We start from the raw sequence: 21,541 nt of genomic DNA, 5'->3' as shown, positions 1-21,541 counted from the left end.
TGGCCTCTAATCGGTCATTCTTACAGTTAAGGAAAATACTTCTCCTCTTGACTTGTAGTTTCCATTTTTCCCTTAATCGTCGCAAGGACAAACCCTGCCGGTGCAAACCAGCACTGAAGTGTAACCTGTAAAGCTAAACTACAAAAGTAGCCTGGCTCTGTCCCCTGCACCAACAGACAGGAGATTCCCAATTTCTCTTGAGAGTTATAGAATCATTGAACAGTTTGCATTGGAAGGGACCTTTACAGTCTAGTCCAACCCCCCTGTAGTGAGCTGGGAACCTTCAACTAGATCAGGCTGCTCAGACACCCAGCCAACCTGATCGTGAATGTTTGCAGGGGTGGGGCTTCTACAACCTCTCTGCACAACCTGTTCCACTGTTTCACCACCCACATCATAAAATAATTTCTTGCTTATATGCAGTCTAAATCTACTCTCCTTTAAAGCCATTACCCCTTGTCCTATGGCTATGGGTCCTATTAAACAGTCTGTCCCCATCTTTCTTACAAGCCATCTTTAAGTACTGAAAGGCTGCAGTAAGGTCTCCCCAGAGACTTCTTTTCTCCAGGAAGTCAGGGGAGTACTGCAACAACTCTGTGCTAGCCAGGAGTCAGGACAGAGAATCTCTAACTCCCAAAGATGGGGAAGTGTGAAGGAGTCTAGTTAGGGAACAGCCCCACTCAATAACTGATAGCACAAGGACAGCTTGAATCCCCATTTATAACCTCAGTTGTGTGAGTGTCCACAGTGCTGGATGCAGCTCTTAAATCCCAGGGCAGGAGAATACAGGCATGGCTGAGACTGAGCTCAACCTTGTCAACACTTGAGGTTCCAGGATTTGCTCCCAGATGAGTCGACAACTCGGTGACGCTGCTGGCAAGGCAAATATAATGCAGACAAAGGCAGCACAGTTCACACTAAGCTTCAGCTGTTCTTGATTTCTGCAAGGAACCACAGCTTTTTTTTGGGCCAATAATTGTGTTAAGAAGGGAAAAGTAAACAAAGGGCAAGGGCAGGAGGGGAAGAAAGCCCACAGAGAATCAACGCACACTCCTGAGTCACAACGCTTATTGCAAGAGACACTTCTGAGCACATCCCCGAACTAGACCTTTAGCAAAGCAACAGTATCACTAATTTCATTTGGGAGAAAGAAGGAGACAAAGCCTTGGGAATTGGAATCTGGATTGTCCCCTCTGCCAACAGCTACATGAACAATTTCTATCTCACAGACCATCTCATCTTGGAACAAGTGCCCCACGGACACCTCTCTTGCCCATCAACACTGTGCTGACACCTTCCCTCTTCGAAGGCACTTTGACACAGCATCCTTATGGCAACTGCTAGGGTGGGAGGATTGCTTTGGTGCATTTGCAGCTGGGTGCAACACATGTTAGAAGCTAACAATATGTGCCATCTAAGGAGGCAGCTGCCTGAAGACCACCAATAAAAAAAAAAAGCCAGTTACAGGCATGTCTTGCACCTGCCGCTGGAAATAGCTCAATAAACAGTACCAGCAGATGGCACTTGTGAATACACAGCATATTTCTTGGGTTGTGTCACAGCCGTAACTTCCTGTATCTGGCAAATAGCCTTTTCAGAGCAGCCCTCCAGTCTTTTGTATCAGCTCTTAAATGCCATGGATTGCGGCCTGGCAACTGCTGTTTGGGAAGTAGAGCTCAGCTCATTATGACATTAGACAGGGACCAACTCAACATGTTTCTCCCTCCTCTCACTTGCAAAACGAACAATAAAGCACTGCTTGGATCGTGTGGGTATATATAAAGATATTTTTTTCCTAAACAATTCTGCTTGGTACCTACACAGTACCTCAAAGCCAAGGGACACAACAAGGTGGGGGTTTTTTGTGTGGTTGTTTTTGTTTGATGTTTTGGTTGGGGTTTTTTTGTTTTGGTTTTTTTTTTTTGGTTTTTTTTTTACACACACTAATAAATCTTGCTCTACATCTGATTTTAGGTATATGAGACCTAAATATTCCTAAATTGCACTTAGGTAAACCAAAACAAAGATCTACAGCAAATCATCTGAAGTTTACTAAGTCATTTGCAGAATTATAAAAAACAAACAAAACCCCAAATAAAACACATAAACAAACAAATAAAAAGCCCACTGGAGGCTTTGGTCCTTTGTTTGCTGCTATGAACAAGAATCAAATCACCAGAGATACAAGCCAGACTTAAAGAGGAGAGAAAAAAAAAAAAAAGAAAGCCCAATACGTTTAGTTAGCTAACTGAAGGTAAAGCTAAGAAACCCACATAGGATTATTCAGACCTGAGATCAGCTATTCAGGAGGGGAGGAAAGGAAACAAACATTTCAATCAAACTGACATTGAGACCCGTTAATTACAAATGCATTCTAGAAGACAGAAACATGCAAAAAATAAAGTCAGTGAAGGTCAAGAAGAGGCTTCTGTAGCAACTTGCAGACATACATGACACTTAGGTACAAAACTTGGCTTCACTTGGCTGGGATTCATGAGTTGGGTGCTTATTCTCTACATAACAGCTCAAAGGTAATAATCACAAATGGTGCTATTTAAATGGAAAATAAATAGCCCTGTCTCTTTAAGGACATCATGTCTCATTCTCAGTGGAATAATGGCAGATATAAAGAAGCTATGATTTCAGTATTTCTCATTATGACTTCTCTCCCTGCTCATCTAAAAATAAAAGGCTACTCTGTAGTCCCAGATCAATCTAACTAAAAGAGAAGGGTTCGCTTACAACAACAAAATAGCAGCTCTGACACTAGTTATGTATTCATCACATGTGAAAATGGCCCCATAATGCTGCCTTCAAACCCTTCCAACAAGTTCTATTAAATTAGGTTGGGTTTGGATTTTTTTCTTGCACCAAAAGCAAAATAAATATAGCTTTATTTAATGCTACTAAAAGGTTCAGATTCAACTGGAACCCCAAGGCATGTGGCTTTGTTGTTAAAGTACATATACTGACTCTATTGATTGGTGCAGTCCTCTGTGCAAGAAAATTTGTCACATCAATAGCAACTGAAAAATACTCAGGAGCTGTAATATGGTTTAAATGAGCAGTTACCACATCAATATAAAGAGCATTTTCAATGGCAGTAGATAGGAACCCTTTTGCAAACCTGGTATTTGTTTTAAGATAAAGGATAACAACTTTTCTACAAGGAAAATTTTTTTAGGTAATGGTGAGCAAAACAGCAACCACTGTAACTGTTTTAAAATCACAGCACTCTCTGGGCCATAAAAGCCACAACAGAAAGGAAACTTCCAAGCAGGAAAGGAATGGCGATGCTACGAGCCAGATGGATGTAAGAGCCAGAGTAAACCTCTGCTGCTCGCTTGCCTTCCTGGTCTTTGCCATTGCTGCTGCTCAGAGTGCACCTGTGTCACAGCTGCAGCTCCACCCCGGACTTTGCTTTCCAGGTCCCCAGCCTGGCACACTGCATGAGCTGTGAGATCCAAACCACGTGCAAACACATGCAAGATGCAGGAGGAAGATGGCAAAGAAAACTCCTGACCTGTCCTCAATGCCAAGCAAGAGCTGGGAACAAGAGAAAGCTCCTGTCGTGCCTCACCCTCCCCCCGAGCTGCACGGGAGAAGGCGTTACAAGGAAACAGCCACTCGCTCACTGTGGCAGGTCTCTTTCTGGTTTTTCCTGCCCCCCCCCCCCCCCCCCCCCCATCAGGGTGGTTAGTCCTGGCCATGGCTATGCTTTTAATCCAACAGGTTGTCAAAAGACACTGAAGCATTGGAAAGCCGCCTTGAATTTCCAATTTTGAAATTGGCAGTTGCCACCACTCTATCTGGGGGTCAGTAACGCACTCGGCACCTATGGCCTGCCCCTCCTGTAGTCCTGGCTATGAAGGGGAACCTCATTTACCTCCACATGAATGACATACCGCCAGCTGATACTAGACGTGATCTAGGCAGGCACAGAGAGACACTCAATGGCCTCAATAACATGCAATCTAAATTAAGACAACAAACAAGATGCAAAAGGGCACTGCAAAGTCCGTGCAGCTCTTCTTCAGCAGGCTGCAGTGGTGGTGCTTCCTGCACTGGGGCAGGGGCTGAACAGCCTCTGGCCAGAGGAGAATGAGCTCACCAACGCTTACCATCTGAGGGCAAACTGGACAAGTACTAGGAAGACAAATCCACCGCGCATTACCAAGCAGACAGAAATCCCATGAGTTCAGGAAATGTCTGAAATGAAAAATCACTGGAAGCTGGGAAAGTACATGGGCAAAAGCATATTATGAGCATCTTCTGCTCTTACAAGGAGAGTGGCCCTGTCCACTGCTGCATTAGCAGATACTGGGCTGACGCAGTATGTCTGTTGTCACAGACTAAGATGTATAGCCTCTTGCTTTGGTCAGTTGCAAGGGGGAGGGGGGGGATAGGAAATTCACAGCAAGGAACAAACCTCCATTTCATGGGATTGAAAAATCCCTGTTTTTCAATAATAAGAAATAGCACTATATTTTCAGGGGATGTAACATACTTTTCCTGACTGGGTGTATTTTTAGAGTACAATTCGCTCTCAATCACATCCCTTCTTCCCTCGGGTTAATGTACAACGGACATTCTTGTCATTCAGGCAAAAATCACACTAAAGGAAGACGAGAAGCGGCATGTGCTGTTAAGTTTTGAAGGAGATGAGAAATTTCACACTATCCTGATATCTTCTGGGTAACTGCTTATTTTATGATGACTAATAGGCAATTACTATGGTAATACCGCAATACAACATGTGTGAGTTTTGGGAATGAGAAATTATAGGTAACTACTTTGGACTCATTTCTATGGTAACAAAAAAGTAATTGTCATTAAATACCAGTTATATTGCGGCTGTACCTGGTAATTATAGATTTTTTTTATGACCAGCAACATAAATAAATCCAATAAATTTATTCAAAAGGTCCATGATTGTTTACTTATACGTTGTTATATAGAATACACAATGACAAAGGCCTAATTAGGAAAAATAAACTCCATCGAGAGCTTCATCTTGTCATCTGAGATGGATACCCTGTTTTTCAATTCAAGGCAATGTATGAATTTCACATGTATTAAGTGTGGAAAAACCCAAACCTTCCCCACCAGAAAAATAATCAAGAGATGTTATGCAAGTGACATTGTGCACACATGTAGCCATGTCTCACAACTGGACAAGTGATAGCAAGAACCTACAAAACATATCCAGTCACTGTGAATGTACACATACACCTATGTATGCAGCTATAAGTATATCGCCCAAAGTGATACCACTGAAGACCAAAATCAGCACTCTTCAGTGTTACAACATATGGGTCTGATTTAAAGCTAATACAATTTGGATAAGGTCCACAAATACCTTCACTGTCAAAAGAGCCCCATAAATTACCCATGAATGCGGATGTTGAACTTTTAACTATTTCTAGAGTCACAGAAATGAAGTCCTTAATGCTCTATTCAGGATAAATCTGAAATATTTCACCTGGCCTAAAGCCAAATTTCCTGTTTGTATTTCAGACTCTTCAAAAGGAATCTTTTTCAAAAAGCCCGTTTTTAAACAAATCATGCCATTAACAAACAAAAACAAGAGTAGATTGTCTTTTATAAATTGCTGATATGAATAATATAAAATGTTTCTCAAGCCTTCCCAGGTCCCTTCTTTCACTTGAAACAATTTTCCAAATTCAACTTGCTTCCACAAACCATTTCAGTCTTCAAAAAACTAGATTTCTGGGGCAAAAGTCCAAAATATTTCATGCCAACACAGCTTTCATTATGACCTCTGACACTGTTTATGGTGAATTTGGCTTTCCAGTCTGGATAGGACTGGCCTCCTTTCCATCCAAAACATTGCTTTGCTAACGCCTCACACAAGCAAGCGGTAAAGACTGTGCTGACTTTGAAAACATTGTACCTGACAGTGAAACAAGAAAGGGTTAGAATCAGTGTGTGCCCTCGTCTCCCCATTCACACAAATTCTTGCAGTCTCTACAATCAAGAAAGAAGGGTATTGTAATGATGACAATTCAGAACTTTTCAGCTAATTCATGGCTTTAATTTACTGAAGGCTGGTACTGTCAGGGCCAACCAACTGAAGGCAACACAGAAACAGAAAGGAATGGGAAACCTTTCTGGGTTACGCAACAAAGCCTTTAGACAACGGTCAGGATATTTTAACTGCCTTGTCATGGCATGTCTGGGATACCTCAGTGAAGAGGTGCCCAGACTAAGAAACACATCCCTTTTGGTGCCAGTACAGGGTTTCATCTCCAGAAGGTGAGGCTGACAAATTGGAACTAATCTAAGATGGTGTGGTACAGTCATATTGCCTGCAGGGACACATTTCAGCATTCAGCTGCAGAATGCCAGCTTAAGAACAAGTTCTCGATAAAGGAAAGTTCAGGCCAAGCCTGGGGATGCATGACTTTTAAATCAAGAACACATTTTTTTTCTTAGTCTAACCCCACCTCCCTGGGGATGGAAATAGGTTCAGAAGATGATAATTCTATACTGCAAACAGAGAGAAAAGTCAAGAAATCTTTCTTCCCCTAGTTCTCCTTTATTTCTTAAAACTGTTTCACAGTTTAATCCATCAGAGAGGGTGAGATTAATGTTATGGAGAAACTTACAAATATTTTTATTTTTTGCCGCATTCTTTCAGAAAGCTAAAGATCAAGTCATGCACCATCTCCAGCAAAATGGGTCTTTCAATTCAGGTGAGAGCTGAGGACAAGTTACCAGCCAGAACAGAGGGCAAATTATGCTGAAGACTCACTGTTTTAGGTAGGTCAACCAATGGCATCTTCCTGGGCAATTGAACTAACCAGCCCATGTGGCATAACATTTTCTATACAGTGTAACTGCAAAGCCAGTTACACTTAGAAGAACAGTAATATCAGCCTTTAAAGACTTCAAGAAAGGGATGAAGCCTGTCTTCCTTGACCACAGTAAATAGCATTTACCCTTCATTATCCTGTATGTTAGAAAGAGCTGTGTATACTCATGTGGCAAGAAAAGGACTATGGAAGGGTTTTTTCACTGAAGAAAGAACACAGTGAAGTAGTCATCTTCACAGAAGGGTAATGATGCTGGCAAACCAGCAAACAATGCTAGCACCACAAGCAGAAGCAATCCAAATTAGCCATTCAGTACTTTGGCTTGCAGGTGAATTTGCACTCTGGGGGCTCCAGTTGTCTGCACCTAGCCCTTCTGACACTTGAAACCAGCAACTCTTGATCTATTGAAGTGAGGTTTGCCCGTGATTTTTCATTTCTCTACTTTTTTTTCAGAAAGAAACAGGTGAAAGCATAAGTTAAATTTTCTGTTTTCTAAACAGTCAGTCAGAAACGTCACTAGAAACCAAGTCTAGTAGAGGTAATTTCACCAACTCTTGGTTTATGTACATAAGTAATAGTAGCTAATAAGAGAACACTGCACTGGTACACTTTCTATTAAAAGATTTATGCTCTTAACTTTACAATAAAATCACAACTCTTGTCCATTTATATTTAAAAAAAAATACTTTAAAAAACTGTATAGACCTTCTAAACAGTCTAAATTAGAGGGGGTGCTTAACCACCCCTTCAAGTCACATAAGGCATTTTGTCTTTCCATTCCAATGAGTTCACAAATACTTCTCAAACCCTTGCATATGCTTGAATAAATCAGTAAAGTTTATCACCCTGTTTCCATGCGTCCTGATACACTAGGCATTGACATTCCTTTTTGTCATCATTTCTTTTAGAGCCACTTCAATGTACACACAACATATAAACAACCTTCCTCACAGATGTGTCTGTGCTGTGCACCGTTGTGCTTTATAGCTGTGATATTAAACTCACTTGTTGCTGGTTATGAACATTTCACCTCAAGAAAGTCCCCTTAGAGTCACAACCCATTCAATCCATTCTCTTGAGAATGAGCAACAGTTTATAGATAACAGACAATTCTTCGCATTTTTGTTGCAGATTTGGCTTAAACTTCTAAACCTCAGGTTCACAAGGACTCTGAACAAAGGAAGAAGGATATTGCAGAAGAGCACAGGACCTACACCCTCAGTGAAAACCCTGCATCCTCAAAAATGGCAATGAAGAAAATTCCATCAGACAACTGTTACCATATCATCCTGGGTAAATGAGTGGTTAGTTCCTGTTTCGATCACAGGAGAACTAGTATATTCCATTCCTTCTATGAGAACTGCTGACATACTCCGGCTTTTAATGGTGCCCCACTGCGCTTGGGATTTCAGAGAACAGCGAAGTGCATCCGACAGTGTACTTTGCCAATTGTACAAAGCTGTGTACTGGTGGGGTAAAAAAAAATAATAAAAAAAAAAATCTCTCTTACTGGCAGGAGATCAATTTACAAACTCAAGCATGAGGTTTAATTACCCATTTCATTATCTTAGCTTGCATAGCTCTGAATGTGAACCTTCAATGAACCAAAGAAATAGTCACCAGCTGCTGCTTGGAGAAAGAGGGAGGTAACAGGAAGTAGAAGTTCAAATGCCTAAAACTGCTCTTGCTGCATATGGCACCATAGGCCTTGTTTGCAAAAGCAGGGGGATTGCCCCCAGCCAGTAGATCTGTATTATATGATGCTATGTGGAAGACTTCTGAAATTCCTGTTTACGTGCTAATCTGAACAAAAACCAAAAGAGATGAAACAGACTTATCTAGCCAATCGCAGATAAGCCTGAGAGTTAAATTTTCAAATACTAGCAACTGATCCTTAGAGATTTTTTTTAAAATTCATCCAGTAAATTCAAGCAAATAAATTGTGATGTACTTGTGGATTTTGTATTAGCAGGAAATAAAGTGTTTGCTGTAAATTATTCACTCAGCACCAGTTAACTACAATGCTGGCACATTACTAGGCTTTGTAATATTCTTCTCAAGATAATAGGTAGCATTTTGCTTATTACCCTCATTTTTAAGTTATTAGTTACATTAGGCCATTTGTAAATAAAGTGAAAATTGCAAGAAAATCAAATGCTTTTCCAACTACCTCATTAAAAGTCTCTTTAGTTCAGGAGGGCTGAAAATTCTGCATATCATGAAAAGCTAAAACAATAGTATACCATCAGGCTCAGCAATTCCAAACAAATTCACATGCCCTTTCACAATACCTGGGTTCCCAAAAGACTTTTCAGCTTATGAGCTAAATGCCTATCTGTAAAGCCGCATGCCTCTGAAAAAGTATAAATAATAGTGCAGGAGAAAAACCTACAGGGCAAGCGAATTTATGGGAGAACACAAAAGCTACTTAATTGCAACTGGAGTTGCCTACGTGCGGGGCACCTGGATCAGAGTAAAGCAATGTAGTATCAGATTCTAGAGCCAATTTTAGGGCTTTATTCCTGCAAGGTGACATAACCATTATGATAAACTCCTAGTGCTGTCAGACACCACTACTGCAGTATCACTCTTTGGGTTTGGGTTTGCATTTGCCAAGAGTTGAGGGAGTACCAGTGTAGCTAGAAGGAGACCGCATGTCCTGGGAAGTTTCACTTATAAAACATGTATATAAGCACTGTTTACAAATCACCCACACAAGTCACTGCTATTTCAGTTTAGTAAGTAGCAAAGCACAGGAAGGCTAAGAAGCACATATTAAAACAAAGAACAGCCAGCAGCACCATTTTCTGCAACTTTTAGCTTTCTCCTGAGTGGCCTCCTCCTCATCCACACAATAACCCAGTCTTATTCTGCTTAGCAATGACATACCTAATTAGATCAAAGCCCAGGGTAGCCTGGCTAGAGAGTGTATTGTGTTATTTAGTCTTGCGCTGTAAGCAAAACCTCATACAGTACATCACATTTCTCAGGGGCTTCTCCAGACAACTATGTGGTACATATAATTGCCCCCACAAACAAATCATCAGCTAATCAACTGCTTTTCATTATCACCTCCAGCAGCACATTTATTTTGTAAATAAATGCATTAAGAGCAAACAATTATAGGGAAAACAAAAGATTATCTGAATATGTTCTCAACAGAGGAGGTGGTAAAGTAGTAATTCAAATACTAAAATGAAGCAAAATTAGCATAGGGTGGAATGATTATCCCATTCCATGTATCCCTGTCTATTACAGTACAATAATAGACTGAAATCTGTGACTTTAATGGATGATCTGGGTAGTTGAAGGGAATGTGATTGACTGACACATTTACACAGAGGCTGATGAGCAGCATAATGAATGCATTTGTAAAACACAGCTAAGGTCTAACTCTAAACTGACTTGAACTCCCACACCTAGAGCAGGCTTGCACAGCAGATACTCTGCTGTCTTGGAGATTTGCTCTTTACCTCCCAAAGCAAGAAAATTTGCTATTGAGCCCCCTTCCTTGATGGGAACTTCAAGGGAGCATACGGCCACATAAGAACCTCCAGTTTAAGAGGAATTAATTGAAACAAGTCATATAAGATTCAGTGACAAACCAGTGCAGGGTGTATAAGGGAGACATAACAATACAGAGATTCATACTCCGCACCATACCTGTAGTTTCCTAGGTATACTCCATCAGGATTGAGCATGGGTGCAATCTTGAAGACCAGGTGGTCTCTCAGTACTTTTGCAATAGGATGCTGGCTCACAAGGAAATCAATTATACCTGAGAAAAATGAAAGAAGAGTTTGAAGAGGGGGGGAGTTTATGACATCACTGATTTCCAAATATCTATCTGAAATTTCACACATAGAAGATTGGAATGATCATTCTTGGTTCCTGGCACTGTTCCTGCTTTCAACAGAACAAACCACTTGCAATCACATGGCACCTGCCACCTTCTAAGAACTCCAGGAATAAGAACTTTGAGGATAAATACATTAGTCCATCCTCATAACACCAGTACAATATGTCAACATTATCAGACACAGTCAGGTTTCCACAGAGGGAGAAGTTACTGCTCATCAGCTGAGCCACAATAACATTTATCCTCCTAAGTGGTGAAATGAAGTAAAACCTACTAGTTTGAGCCTAGCACCTTACATACCCAGCACGCATACATGGGCACTCGCTGCAGCTCAGCTCATGAGTGGCAATTTGTTGAGCTGAGACACCTCAGATTTGTTTGAGCATATGCCCAGACATATCCTTAACAGATGAACACAGAATTCAGATCATTTGCATGTATAAAGAAATGTACAATATCTCACTAAATATGGGAGAGTTACAGAAACCCTGTACCAGGCACAGGGAAATTGGTGGATTGATAGACTGGAATTTATAAGGTCAGATTCTTCACTCACTTTGCACCCATAGAAACCAGGAGTAGCTCCACCTCATCAGTGAAGCTCATTTAATGTGGAACCAAGGCAAATGACATGGGAACTGAATCCTACATGCCCTTCCTTTGGGCACAGTCACAACACCAGACCCTGCAGAAGCTCCCTCCTCTGGGCCTTGTGCTTAGGGAGCGACTAAACATCTCCTTGCTCCAAGGCTGGTGCTGGGGCAGGAGTCAGGCAGTCTGGCAGTTAAATTCATTGCTTATTCCTCCACTGAGTTGATACTGACAGAACTAGCTTCCAGGGAATGAATGTCACGATAAATTGAGTTCCTGTGTAATCTTAGGACACCCACAGATAGGTCATGACAATTTGCTATTTATTGTAAGGTCCATCCTGCGAAGCAGGAACCATTTACTGAATTTCCCCAGAATAAATCAATGACTATGCTCTAGTAACAGGATAAAATAAAGCAGAGAAAAATTAAGGCCAATCATCAGTAAAATTTCCCTAATGGCGAACTCTATTAGACTGTGGATTTGTCTCTCCAGGGGAAAAGTGGAATCCCATCATCAGAAACATTTAACGCTGGACAGGGCAAAGCCCTAGGGAATAGATATAACAAGCAACAATTCAGCATAGGAGAGATAGCATAGGCTAACTAGCTGACTTCAAAAAAGCTGAATTTAGACTTGATTTTTTGTGATCCAATCAAAACCTGTAAAAACAAACAAACTAAAATCCAAGTACAGGCCAGGTTAAACACACTTGTTTATCACTTAGCTGAAACATTCACTGAAGACAGTACCAAAATCTAACATTCTGTACAACTCCTTGATTTAGCTTATTTCACAAGGCCCACTTTGTATTTCAAATACTAACAAATCTGAACCTGTGCTGCTGTTGGAATGATTTCTAATTTGCTGAGGCACATGGGGAAAAATGAGTCTTCTGAAAAAACGTCTAAAATGATCAAGGTATAGTTGACTCTAAACATCAGCAATTTTTTCATCTATTAGTGACTAAATCTGACGAAGAGAAAGTCACTTTCAGGAACCAGGTCCTCCACTTGAGAAGAGACAGCCTGAATTTCTGAAGCAAATTAGCATATACATAATTATATTGCTCAGGAAATGTTTCTGCAATTACCTCCTCCCAGTGAAGGAAACCAAACATCGATCTGCTTTTTGGTTGGTGGTGTGTCTTTTGTTCATTATACAACAGCAAGAACACAAAGAAATGACAGGGACACAGTTGGATCCTGAATAACCAGGTTTCCTAACTGTATGCAAACATGAAAGGCTTAGCTATGTTAAACTGCTGCTCTAACTGTTTTCTGGCAGTGTCTAAAACATAATCCACAGTATGCACACCTGGAGGGCTCAAAACTACTTAAAGGGATACAATCCCAGGCTTAGTTCCCTGGCTTCTTGAGACAGCAGGCTGATTTTAGTTTTAACAAGCTTGTAACTAGACGCAAAACATCATCTCAGTTAATGTTTTCTAAAATACTTGGAAGGGTTAACTATTCAAAAATCAGTATGTCTGGAACATACTTTATCCAAGGTTGGGTATGAGCTTTCAAGGCAGCCACAATAAAGCTGTGTAAATATGGCATTGTGTACATGATCATCACTTCACCAAAGGCTTTGGTGGAACAGTTTTGACATGAGCTCTGGCAGCGCACCAAACACGTACTTGTGATGGCTCTTCACGTAGCAGAGAGGACCACAAATACCTCAAGGATAACATGACTGCTTTTCATTCCAGAGGTAACACAAGAGCCCAAACTCTCAAAGCTTTGCTCTGGCTGTAGCTGTGCCAGGGAAGGGGCTGGTCAAGGTTCTGCTCATTTTGCTCCTGTTATTAATGCAGCTTCACTCAACAGAGCTTGGCAAAGGCATCTTGGCATCTAGAAGATACAGTTTTCAGCTCCACGCAGGGAATTATTATTCCCTAACTAATAATGTGATGTGGAAGGCTGCATGTAAACGTGTAACGGGTGAGCCTCTGCTCTGAATGATTCACTGTGGCACAAGACACACCAGACTAAAGGGAAGAGACTGACCTTGCACACCCAGCATCTTGGTGGCAAACGAGACCCAGAATTTCCCGAGGTATCACCATCTATTAGGGGGTAGCGCAGCCAGGTTTACCCAATCCAAGGAGATTTAATTATTTTCTTATTTAGGAGACAGTTAATTAAATCTGAAGAAGTCTTACCCCATGATAGAAATACAAAGAGGGAGTTAAAGATAACGGACTCACAGAAGTCTAACCTGAAAGTAAAGGCAGATCTAAGGAACACAAGAGAAGCATTAGATGAAAGCATACATCTATGTATACGAACGTCACCATAAAATTATTGTAAACATCCAAATAATCAATACAATTAGCAAATAGCTTTGTCTTTCAGAGGAACCCAATAGTCTCTGGATCAATAATGTTTAAAGTAAAAAGACAGATATCAGACTATTAAAAAAAATACCATTGCAGAGAACTTGGTTCTCCTGTTAATAAATCAATACAAACTACATTTTACAGCTTCTATAATCAGCAAGAGACATATCAGTGTATCTCATTAGGCCAGGGTTAAGAATTTGGCAGCAACCAAAGCCCATTTAATATCATTTACTTCAAGGCAGACATGGCAATACAACAGATGCCCTAATTTATTTGTTGATCTTTGTATTAAAATAACAGTTTGCTGGTAAACAGGAAGGGTAATGATGCCAGTCACCCTTGTTAGTGGCTAATAATTGCTTAATTTGTCCACTAATTGACCTGTGCTACTGTTGAAGCACTGGATCATGTTGCAGGGCATGAAGTAAACAAGGCCACTGTAATGTTACTTTAGAGAATGACTTCTGGAAATAGAACTACTTATTGCTATAAATTTTCTCTTCACAGATGAGCAGATTAATTGGTCTGCCAATTAGTCTGCTATTAAAGAAAAAAAGGGCTGCCCGCAGATTGGCTGGATCTTCGAACCACAGCCTCAGTTTGGGTCAAATGAAATAATCCAATCTGAATCAGTCACATCAGCTCTGAAAAATAAGACAAGCATTATTTAAAAACAAATCTCTTGGCTGGAGATCAAGGAAAATAGCCCAAGAACTAAGTATCAGCTCTTCAAGTGACTTGAAAATAAAATGGAGAACATGATGGAGTGGGTCTACTGAGGCACATTACAGTGTGGAAAAGTTCTCCAATTAAAAGAAGAAAAACAATATAGATTATTTTTGTATCAAGCTTACTAGAAAGTAATTAAAATCATTATTTTTCAAATAATAACATGCAATTATAGATGCTGCCTGGAACCAGAACAGCTCAGAAATCAGCATTCAGCCATGACATAAGAGGCTTATCTGTAGTCCACTAAAAATGAACCAAAGTCTAAAGACTACGTTAACTTCAAGGAGCTTTTCATAGTTGTGAGGGAAAGGAAAGAAAGAATTGAAAACAAGGAAAAGGGGAAACAATACTGACAACTGCGTGTCATTGGATACACAGTCACAATGGCTCCAAAAGTTTTAGCAGTTTTTTAACAGTCTTTCTTGGTAAACACAGCTTCACTGAAACTGTGCTAAATCAGGACTCAATCTCTTTTACTCTGAGTCACTTTTTTATCATTGTTCTTTCTTAAGGCTAAACTAATTTTCTCAAATTTTTCTTGCCTTCTGCAGCTCATTATCTCTTACCTACTCCAACACCAGATCCTGTGGCATCTCTCTGCCCACCCTAATCCAGCTCAAATTATCTACTGGTCTTCACAAGCGAGTCAATGGTTCCCTCTCCTATAACACATCAAAGAAATCTCTGCTCACACAATTTCCACTGTTCTGTCTGGATGTTTCCTTAATCAACTGCCTTAAAGTCTGTTTAAACTTCCTGTGGTCTCTAACATGACCTTTCCACATTTGCTCCCTCCAAAGAAAAGCCCATCTTATCTCCTGTTTCTCTATTACCCCATCCTTTTACTCAGTTTGACAATATGTTTAATTGTATAACTGTATAATACATTTGCCCTGCTCCTATTACTGCAAATCTAATCACCACAGATCTTAATGCAATATGGCAACTGTTAATGCAAACATATCCTGGACTGTGTCTAGGATATGACTAGAAAGGAGCAATTTATATTTTCAGACCAATTTCCTAACACTGCATAGCTGCTGGTATCCTGCAGTCATCTCACATAGCCTGCAGGTTAAAGAGAATGTAACAATTAGGCTCTAACAACAATTGAATATATTTATTGTAAAGTAAATACAAGGGAGTCCTGAATGCTTATGCTTATACAAATCTATTGAAATGTTCTGTTAAAGGAAACCGAAACCAATGTGAAAGACACAATACTTAGAGTTTTGTGGAGAATAGGAAAACAAATATGTGGGGTTGGGCTTTTTGGAGAGGATTTTTTAATATGTTGAAAAAAAAAAAAAAAGAAAGATGACAGTTTATTGTAGCTGCTTGGCCCTACCTCCACAGACAAATACAGCACAAGCAGTAAACAACAGCAAGACATTGCTGTGCCACCATTTGTCTGTGATGGAGCTCTCCTTCAGCAAAGGGGCCCTTGTCTGTTCAGCCTTTGCCCTTTCTCATGGGACTTCAGAAAAAAAAAAAAACCAAAAACCAACACCCCAAACACTACACAGCAAAACAAAGCATGAAAAAGACAGATGAACACTCTTCCCTGTCCCCGTGTGGTGGGAAAGGTGACACACTCATGCTGAACCCTACCCAGGACAGATCACAGCAATTCTGTGCCAGCATGGTCTGTACAGAATGTTCATCCTGTGCTTCAGTGCAGCCCCCAGCACAGGCCAATAGACAGAAATGATCCAGTAACGTCTTAGCCTGAAGTGTTTCCAATATTCAACACAACAGCAAGGAAAAAAAAAAAAAGGTATGTGAATGGTGGTAAACGAGCAGAGCTGACTCACAGCAGGGTTATTGACATGATCTAACATCATGCTGTCACTGAAATTATCCCTACAAAAGTTCATCACATAGAGTAATCCATAAGCACAAGATCATTGCAGATGCTGACTTTGCTCCTTCTCACAAGGGCTGCTCCTCCTCTTAACGTGTAAAAGGAGATTGCCAAACTCAACTGTTGGGTTTGTGGGGTACTTTTACACTATTTAGAAACACATTTTTGGGGGGGGACGGGATGGAGACAGATGGACACTCAAGGGTGCACAGTAATTTTAATATCAATACAGAAGAAATGTATAGATTTGGAATGTTCTGTAAATTGGTTTCCTTATCTTTCCAAAAGGTCTCTTTGGAATCCATGGGAAAAACAAAGCTTATTTCATTAAAATTGCAAAAATAATATGGGTGGGTGATGAAGGAGCACTGCAAAACTGAAACAGGCACCTAGTTACGGTGTTAGACAAGTGAAAATTTCTTGCCTGAAGTCTATCAGTCGGTGGTGTCCAGCTGTCAAACATGATGTATGTCCACATGCATATGCCTCTCTTTAAGCAGTTACTGCAATTAATGAGAGCGGGGAAGATCCAGAACATTGGCTTTTTTTCATTAACTCCCTCTCTGGCCATCCTCAGTACACACAAGTGCAAGCGAATTACTTACACTCTCAGAGGGATGCAGTACCATGCAGAAAACCTTAGTGAGTATTCATCAGATCCTAATTTTCACATCAGCCTCTGCTCTTCCCATTTCCTCTATGCTGATGCTCAAATTTCATCTAGCCTTCCTCCAGAGTAGGCTCAGAGGGAGCCTGCACAGGCCTATGAGTTCCACATAATGAAAAACAAGTTCTTAGAAAATGCAGAGAAGTTAACAATTTTTCCCAGTGGTTCCCATGGACAGGAAGCTCTCAAGGGAGACAACAGCGAAACAACACAATCACCCATGGCAAAGCACACAGGAGCCAACCAAGGCAGGTGAGGCTGTTAAGAGAAGGATGTGGTAGGTGAACCAGATACATTCCTGGTTATGGTTCATCTAAAGCATCCAGAAAGAGGAGGGCTGATTGATTCTCCTGGAACACCAAGCCTTTTGATTGCAGAACAGTTTGTCCCCAACTAGACAAGTAAATGTTTCAGTGCTAAAGAAGATCTTGTTGCTTGAGTATGGTTGGTTAAAAGCACCCCAAAAAGTCTTTAGGACCCTGTGGTCATTTCAGTGATTTTTTTTTTTAAAAAATAATATCTGTAATCTGTTGCTATTGTAAACAAAAAAACCCCAACAAACAAAACACAAAAAAACCCCACAAACCAAAACCAACCAACCAAAAAAAAACCCCACAAAAAAACCCAAACCAAAACAAAAAAACCAGCAAAACACACACACCAAAACCCAACACAAAAACCCCAAAAAGCAATAGTTAAGTCCCTGGTGGATTGTACACATGGGCCCACTTCACCTATTTTTATAGAAAAGTTTCACATTTAACTTTAAGGATTCAGCTGTGATAACCTAGTTTATTAGGAGCACATCACGCTATATTATGGCTTATTTGTTCTTTTATTTACCATTTATTCTCTCATCTATTCTCTGCTGTAACTCTATGTCTCTTCAAAACACAGGATTAAAAGCAAAGGAAATCTCAAATAATGGGATAAAATGAATGTGCAGGAAATGAATGGGTGAATTAGATTACAGCAGATGAAACAGTGGTCTCAAATGCAAAATGCAGGGAGTTTATTTAATTTGTTACTCTTTTAAAATGAAAATATGCTCACTGACTTGAATTAGTAATTTTCCTGTTTCAAGATATGTTAGACCATTACAGCTAGGCCTGTTTCCAGAGCAGTGAAATAAATGGAAAACAGCCAGTCTCCCAGGGAACGCACTAGCTCACTGCATTTTGCCAGCCCAGTGAAACAGTGCTAATGTCAGCTCCAGAGAAAACCGTACTGCTGCTGTAGGGGCTGCATGCAAAGAAATTGATAATTACTAGCAACAAATACTTAAAATGGCAGAGAAAGGCACTATGGATTTTAACTCAAGTTTTAATGTACGTGGTAAGCACAGACAGCAATTGATTTAAAGAACATTTAAAAAATTATTGTTCCTGACCTCTCCCTCCCTCTCTTCTCCAGTTGGCATAGGGGTTCTACAAATAGTTATTCTGACATTCAGTGTAGCTGAAACACAAAACCATGTGAAGGAAGCAAGAGGTGGGAACAGCAGTCCAGAGCTTCCCAAACAGGTTCTGCCAATGTAAGAGAGAAGGACTGCTCTGTCAGTCACTGACCTGAATCAGTGCATCCTAGCCCCTCACCTCCACCCCTCCAAGTTTCTCAGATATATTCTTTTGCATGTAATGATGTAACTGAGGGGACTGAAGGCTCTGCTGGAGGACCACAAATGTGTGGCAGGCCTCTCTAAACAGATCAGCAGATCATCATTTGTGTGGACAGCAAGTGGCAGTTGCATTACTGCATTAGAGCTCTATAATTAAATAAGACTCCGGACAGTTTCATACCCTAACATTTCAACTGCTTTCCAGAACACCCAATAAAGTTATAAAAATCCTGTTGTACGGATACAGGAGACATTTCTGCCATTACAGCCCTATATTACATTAAGATTGCAAATTCAATGAAGATTTGGGAATATTTGGGCTAGTAAAGCATTCTAGGACTACTGCGTAGTAAGATGAACCATATGATGCCACTAGGCAGACGTTCTTGTCCATTTTAATGTGTCTATTGATTAAGAATGGATGGGACAGACTGGGATGGAAAACACCTTGCAAATTTTTACCTTACGTGGATATTCATTGTTTTCACACAAAGGAGGTACACTTATACCATTTACCTTTCATGTGGAGTAATTATCCCACTATTTTTACAAGATTTCTGAATTGTAAACCATACAGACATTGCCTCAAAACCCCAAGGAGTTCCAGACCATGGTGCTCCAGATGTGTTTCAAGCAGGCAGACTATGCAGAGAAATGGATATGACTGGAATAGTCAGCCACAAATCAACACTCTAGAAGTAGAATCAATTCAGTGCAAGAAGTTGGTAAGTGACGAGTGTTGGGATTTCCTATGTATTTTTATGAGCTATGACCCTTTCCTCAGGATTCACATCTGCTTTGGAGAATATGTGACTGCTGGTGCTGGGCTGGAGCACAACATTCTGATTCAGTACTGAAAAGTTATAGATATATCTTGCCAGTAAAATATAATTAAAGTTGGCATTCCCAGCAACTAGGATGCAGGACCAGGAGCCAGAATGCCTGATCTTGGTCTCTAGCACTGCTGATTTTTGGCAAGTTGCTACCAGTCTGCTATTTTAGTATGTTCAATTTGAGATAGCAATGGCCAGATTTGCAGGGCAGCAAAGCTAACATCTTTGAGGCCAAAACCAGCAGATGGATTTTTCAAACAAACTCATAAAGCTCAGTGGTGTTGACTGCATTCAGGAATGTGGCAAGTGACAACAAAAAGGGTTTGCTAGGTGTTGAACAAATTCTGAAACTTTTGTATTCTTACCCAGCTGCCACTAGGAGATCTGTGCCACTGACAGTCTGTTCTCTCCCCACTCAGCCCTAAAGCTGAAGATTTCCTACAAACCAGCCCTATAGAGGTAAAAATGGAAAGGCTTTTAGTAACAGAGACAACCAGTATTGCTGGTCACTACAGAAATGGAGGCTTAAGTACTCTTAGCTTTGCTGTTTTTTCTTCCAAACAAAATCGAGGAGCATTCCACAAACCACAGGCAGTGCTCAGCACCTCAAAGGATCACCTGGGGAGGGTAAAATATGGTATTCGAAATTTTCCTGTTAAAATTGTCAGTCAAAAAAAGAGAAAATCAAGTATTTTGTGAGGGCAAGTCTAGTTCCTCCTTGAGAGTTATCCAAGTACTTTACTTTAGCCAACGCCTGGTCCAGCCTGAAAAAAAAACCATTATTAAACAGACCTTAGCAGATTATGAGCCAACAAGGATTGTCTCATTACAAAAGACTGCCTAGGTCATAGTTACGTAACGTCATTCTGATAAAAGTCTCTTGTAGCACACCTCAAGATTTGCTCTGATACTTTGACGATTTAACAGCTGGAGACCCCAAGGAACCTAGCAGTTTGACCCTTTCTCACATTGTTGGAACCAGCAATTTATGGCCTCTGGACTAATTTTAATGCCATCGATTTGGATTGTGGGTCTTTTCAGACTTTAGAAAAAGACATAAAACAATGAGAAAAGCTAGATTCTCAACATCTTCAAACCTGGGGGTTCATGGCAGCAGCAAGCTGCTTGAACACTTGATCAGAGAAGCAGTAGGGTGTTAGTGGCACCATCCACCTTATCCTACTGCAGCTCTGAGTGCACAGACTTGTATGCTCTCTCCAGCAACACTTGGTACTCACTGAGTCTAGGTGGTACATCAGGTTAATCTCTGCCATTATTTCATGGTATCTGGCTCTCCTGTTCCCTACGGCAATAGGATCCCCACTAGCTTCAAAAAATTAGGCGAATGTAGGGTAGTAGAATGAGGCCAAGGGTGGGTTTGTCTGGTAAAAAGCACAAGATTGAACAGAGGGTAGCAAACTGCCTCCTGACCTCTGTAGTGATGAGCCCATATCTCAGCCACTTAATAACCCTGATGGCTGACATAGCTTGCTTAACTACAAACTAATCTTCCCCAGGCCCAGAGGGCAGTCATACAGTTCTCCAGTAGAACTGGCACAACAGCAAAGACCTGTGGAATTGACTTGAAAGAACCTGTCAGACTGTGACAGAGGGGACATAGCAGCAGCAGTGTACAGCTGCTGCAGGACTGCCTGAAGGGTTCCTAAATTCAGTGCTTAGCACAGACCGAGTGGGTGCCTTTGTTGGTTGGCTTTGTTTTCTTTAATTTTCCTAATATGTCGTAAGGAGATTGGAGTTCTCTTTGCATCAAAATGAGCCTACCAATACCCCCTGGACTGTATCTCTTTTCCTCCTGGGAAGAAAAAAAAATAAATGTTCCTGGAGAAATACTGCAGGGATCAGATGATCTAGCTTTATTAATAAATTACTTGGTATTTATCAGAATCATTCTAAAGATCTTGCTTCAGAAGATGATGTATTTGGTCATTGTTATTCAAAGTCTGTCCTTCCCGCAACTGTGAGTCCTCCAGACAGCTCTAAAAACATTTGCTGGATTATGGCCCTCAATTTTTACAGAATTAACTAATGTTAAATAGAGCTAAGATTTAAGCCTTAGAATTGAACAGAAATGTATGGGAGATCCCACCTTCCCTGATAAGCAAGACAAGAGGCCTGCAGCCCAAAATAGTGACCTGATTGCAAAGGGGGAAAAATAGATACAGGAGTAGAAAAA

The 21,541-nt window shown here is 40.6% G+C and overlaps 1 protein-coding gene across 1 annotated transcript in view; it reads right to left on the bottom strand.

The window, feature by feature from the left end:
* LOC119155386 (BEN domain-containing protein 5) overlaps nt 1-21,541 on the bottom strand; it is a 965,021-nt gene that overhangs the window by 191,882 nt on the left and 751,598 nt on the right. Inside the window, exon 8 of the mRNA XM_037404023.1 lies at nt 10,500-10,614. Within this exon, the coding sequence (XP_037259920.1) occupies nt 10,500-10,614 (115 nt within the window). The remainder of the gene's footprint in view (nt 1-10,499; nt 10,615-21,541) is intronic.

This window comes from Falco rusticolus, chromosome 11, assembly GCF_015220075.1.
Source record: "Falco rusticolus isolate bFalRus1 chromosome 11, bFalRus1.pri, whole genome shotgun sequence".
NCBI lineage: Eukaryota > Metazoa > Chordata > Aves > Falconiformes > Falconidae > Falco > Falco rusticolus.
This window is presented reverse-complemented; position numbering and strand designations above follow the sequence as displayed.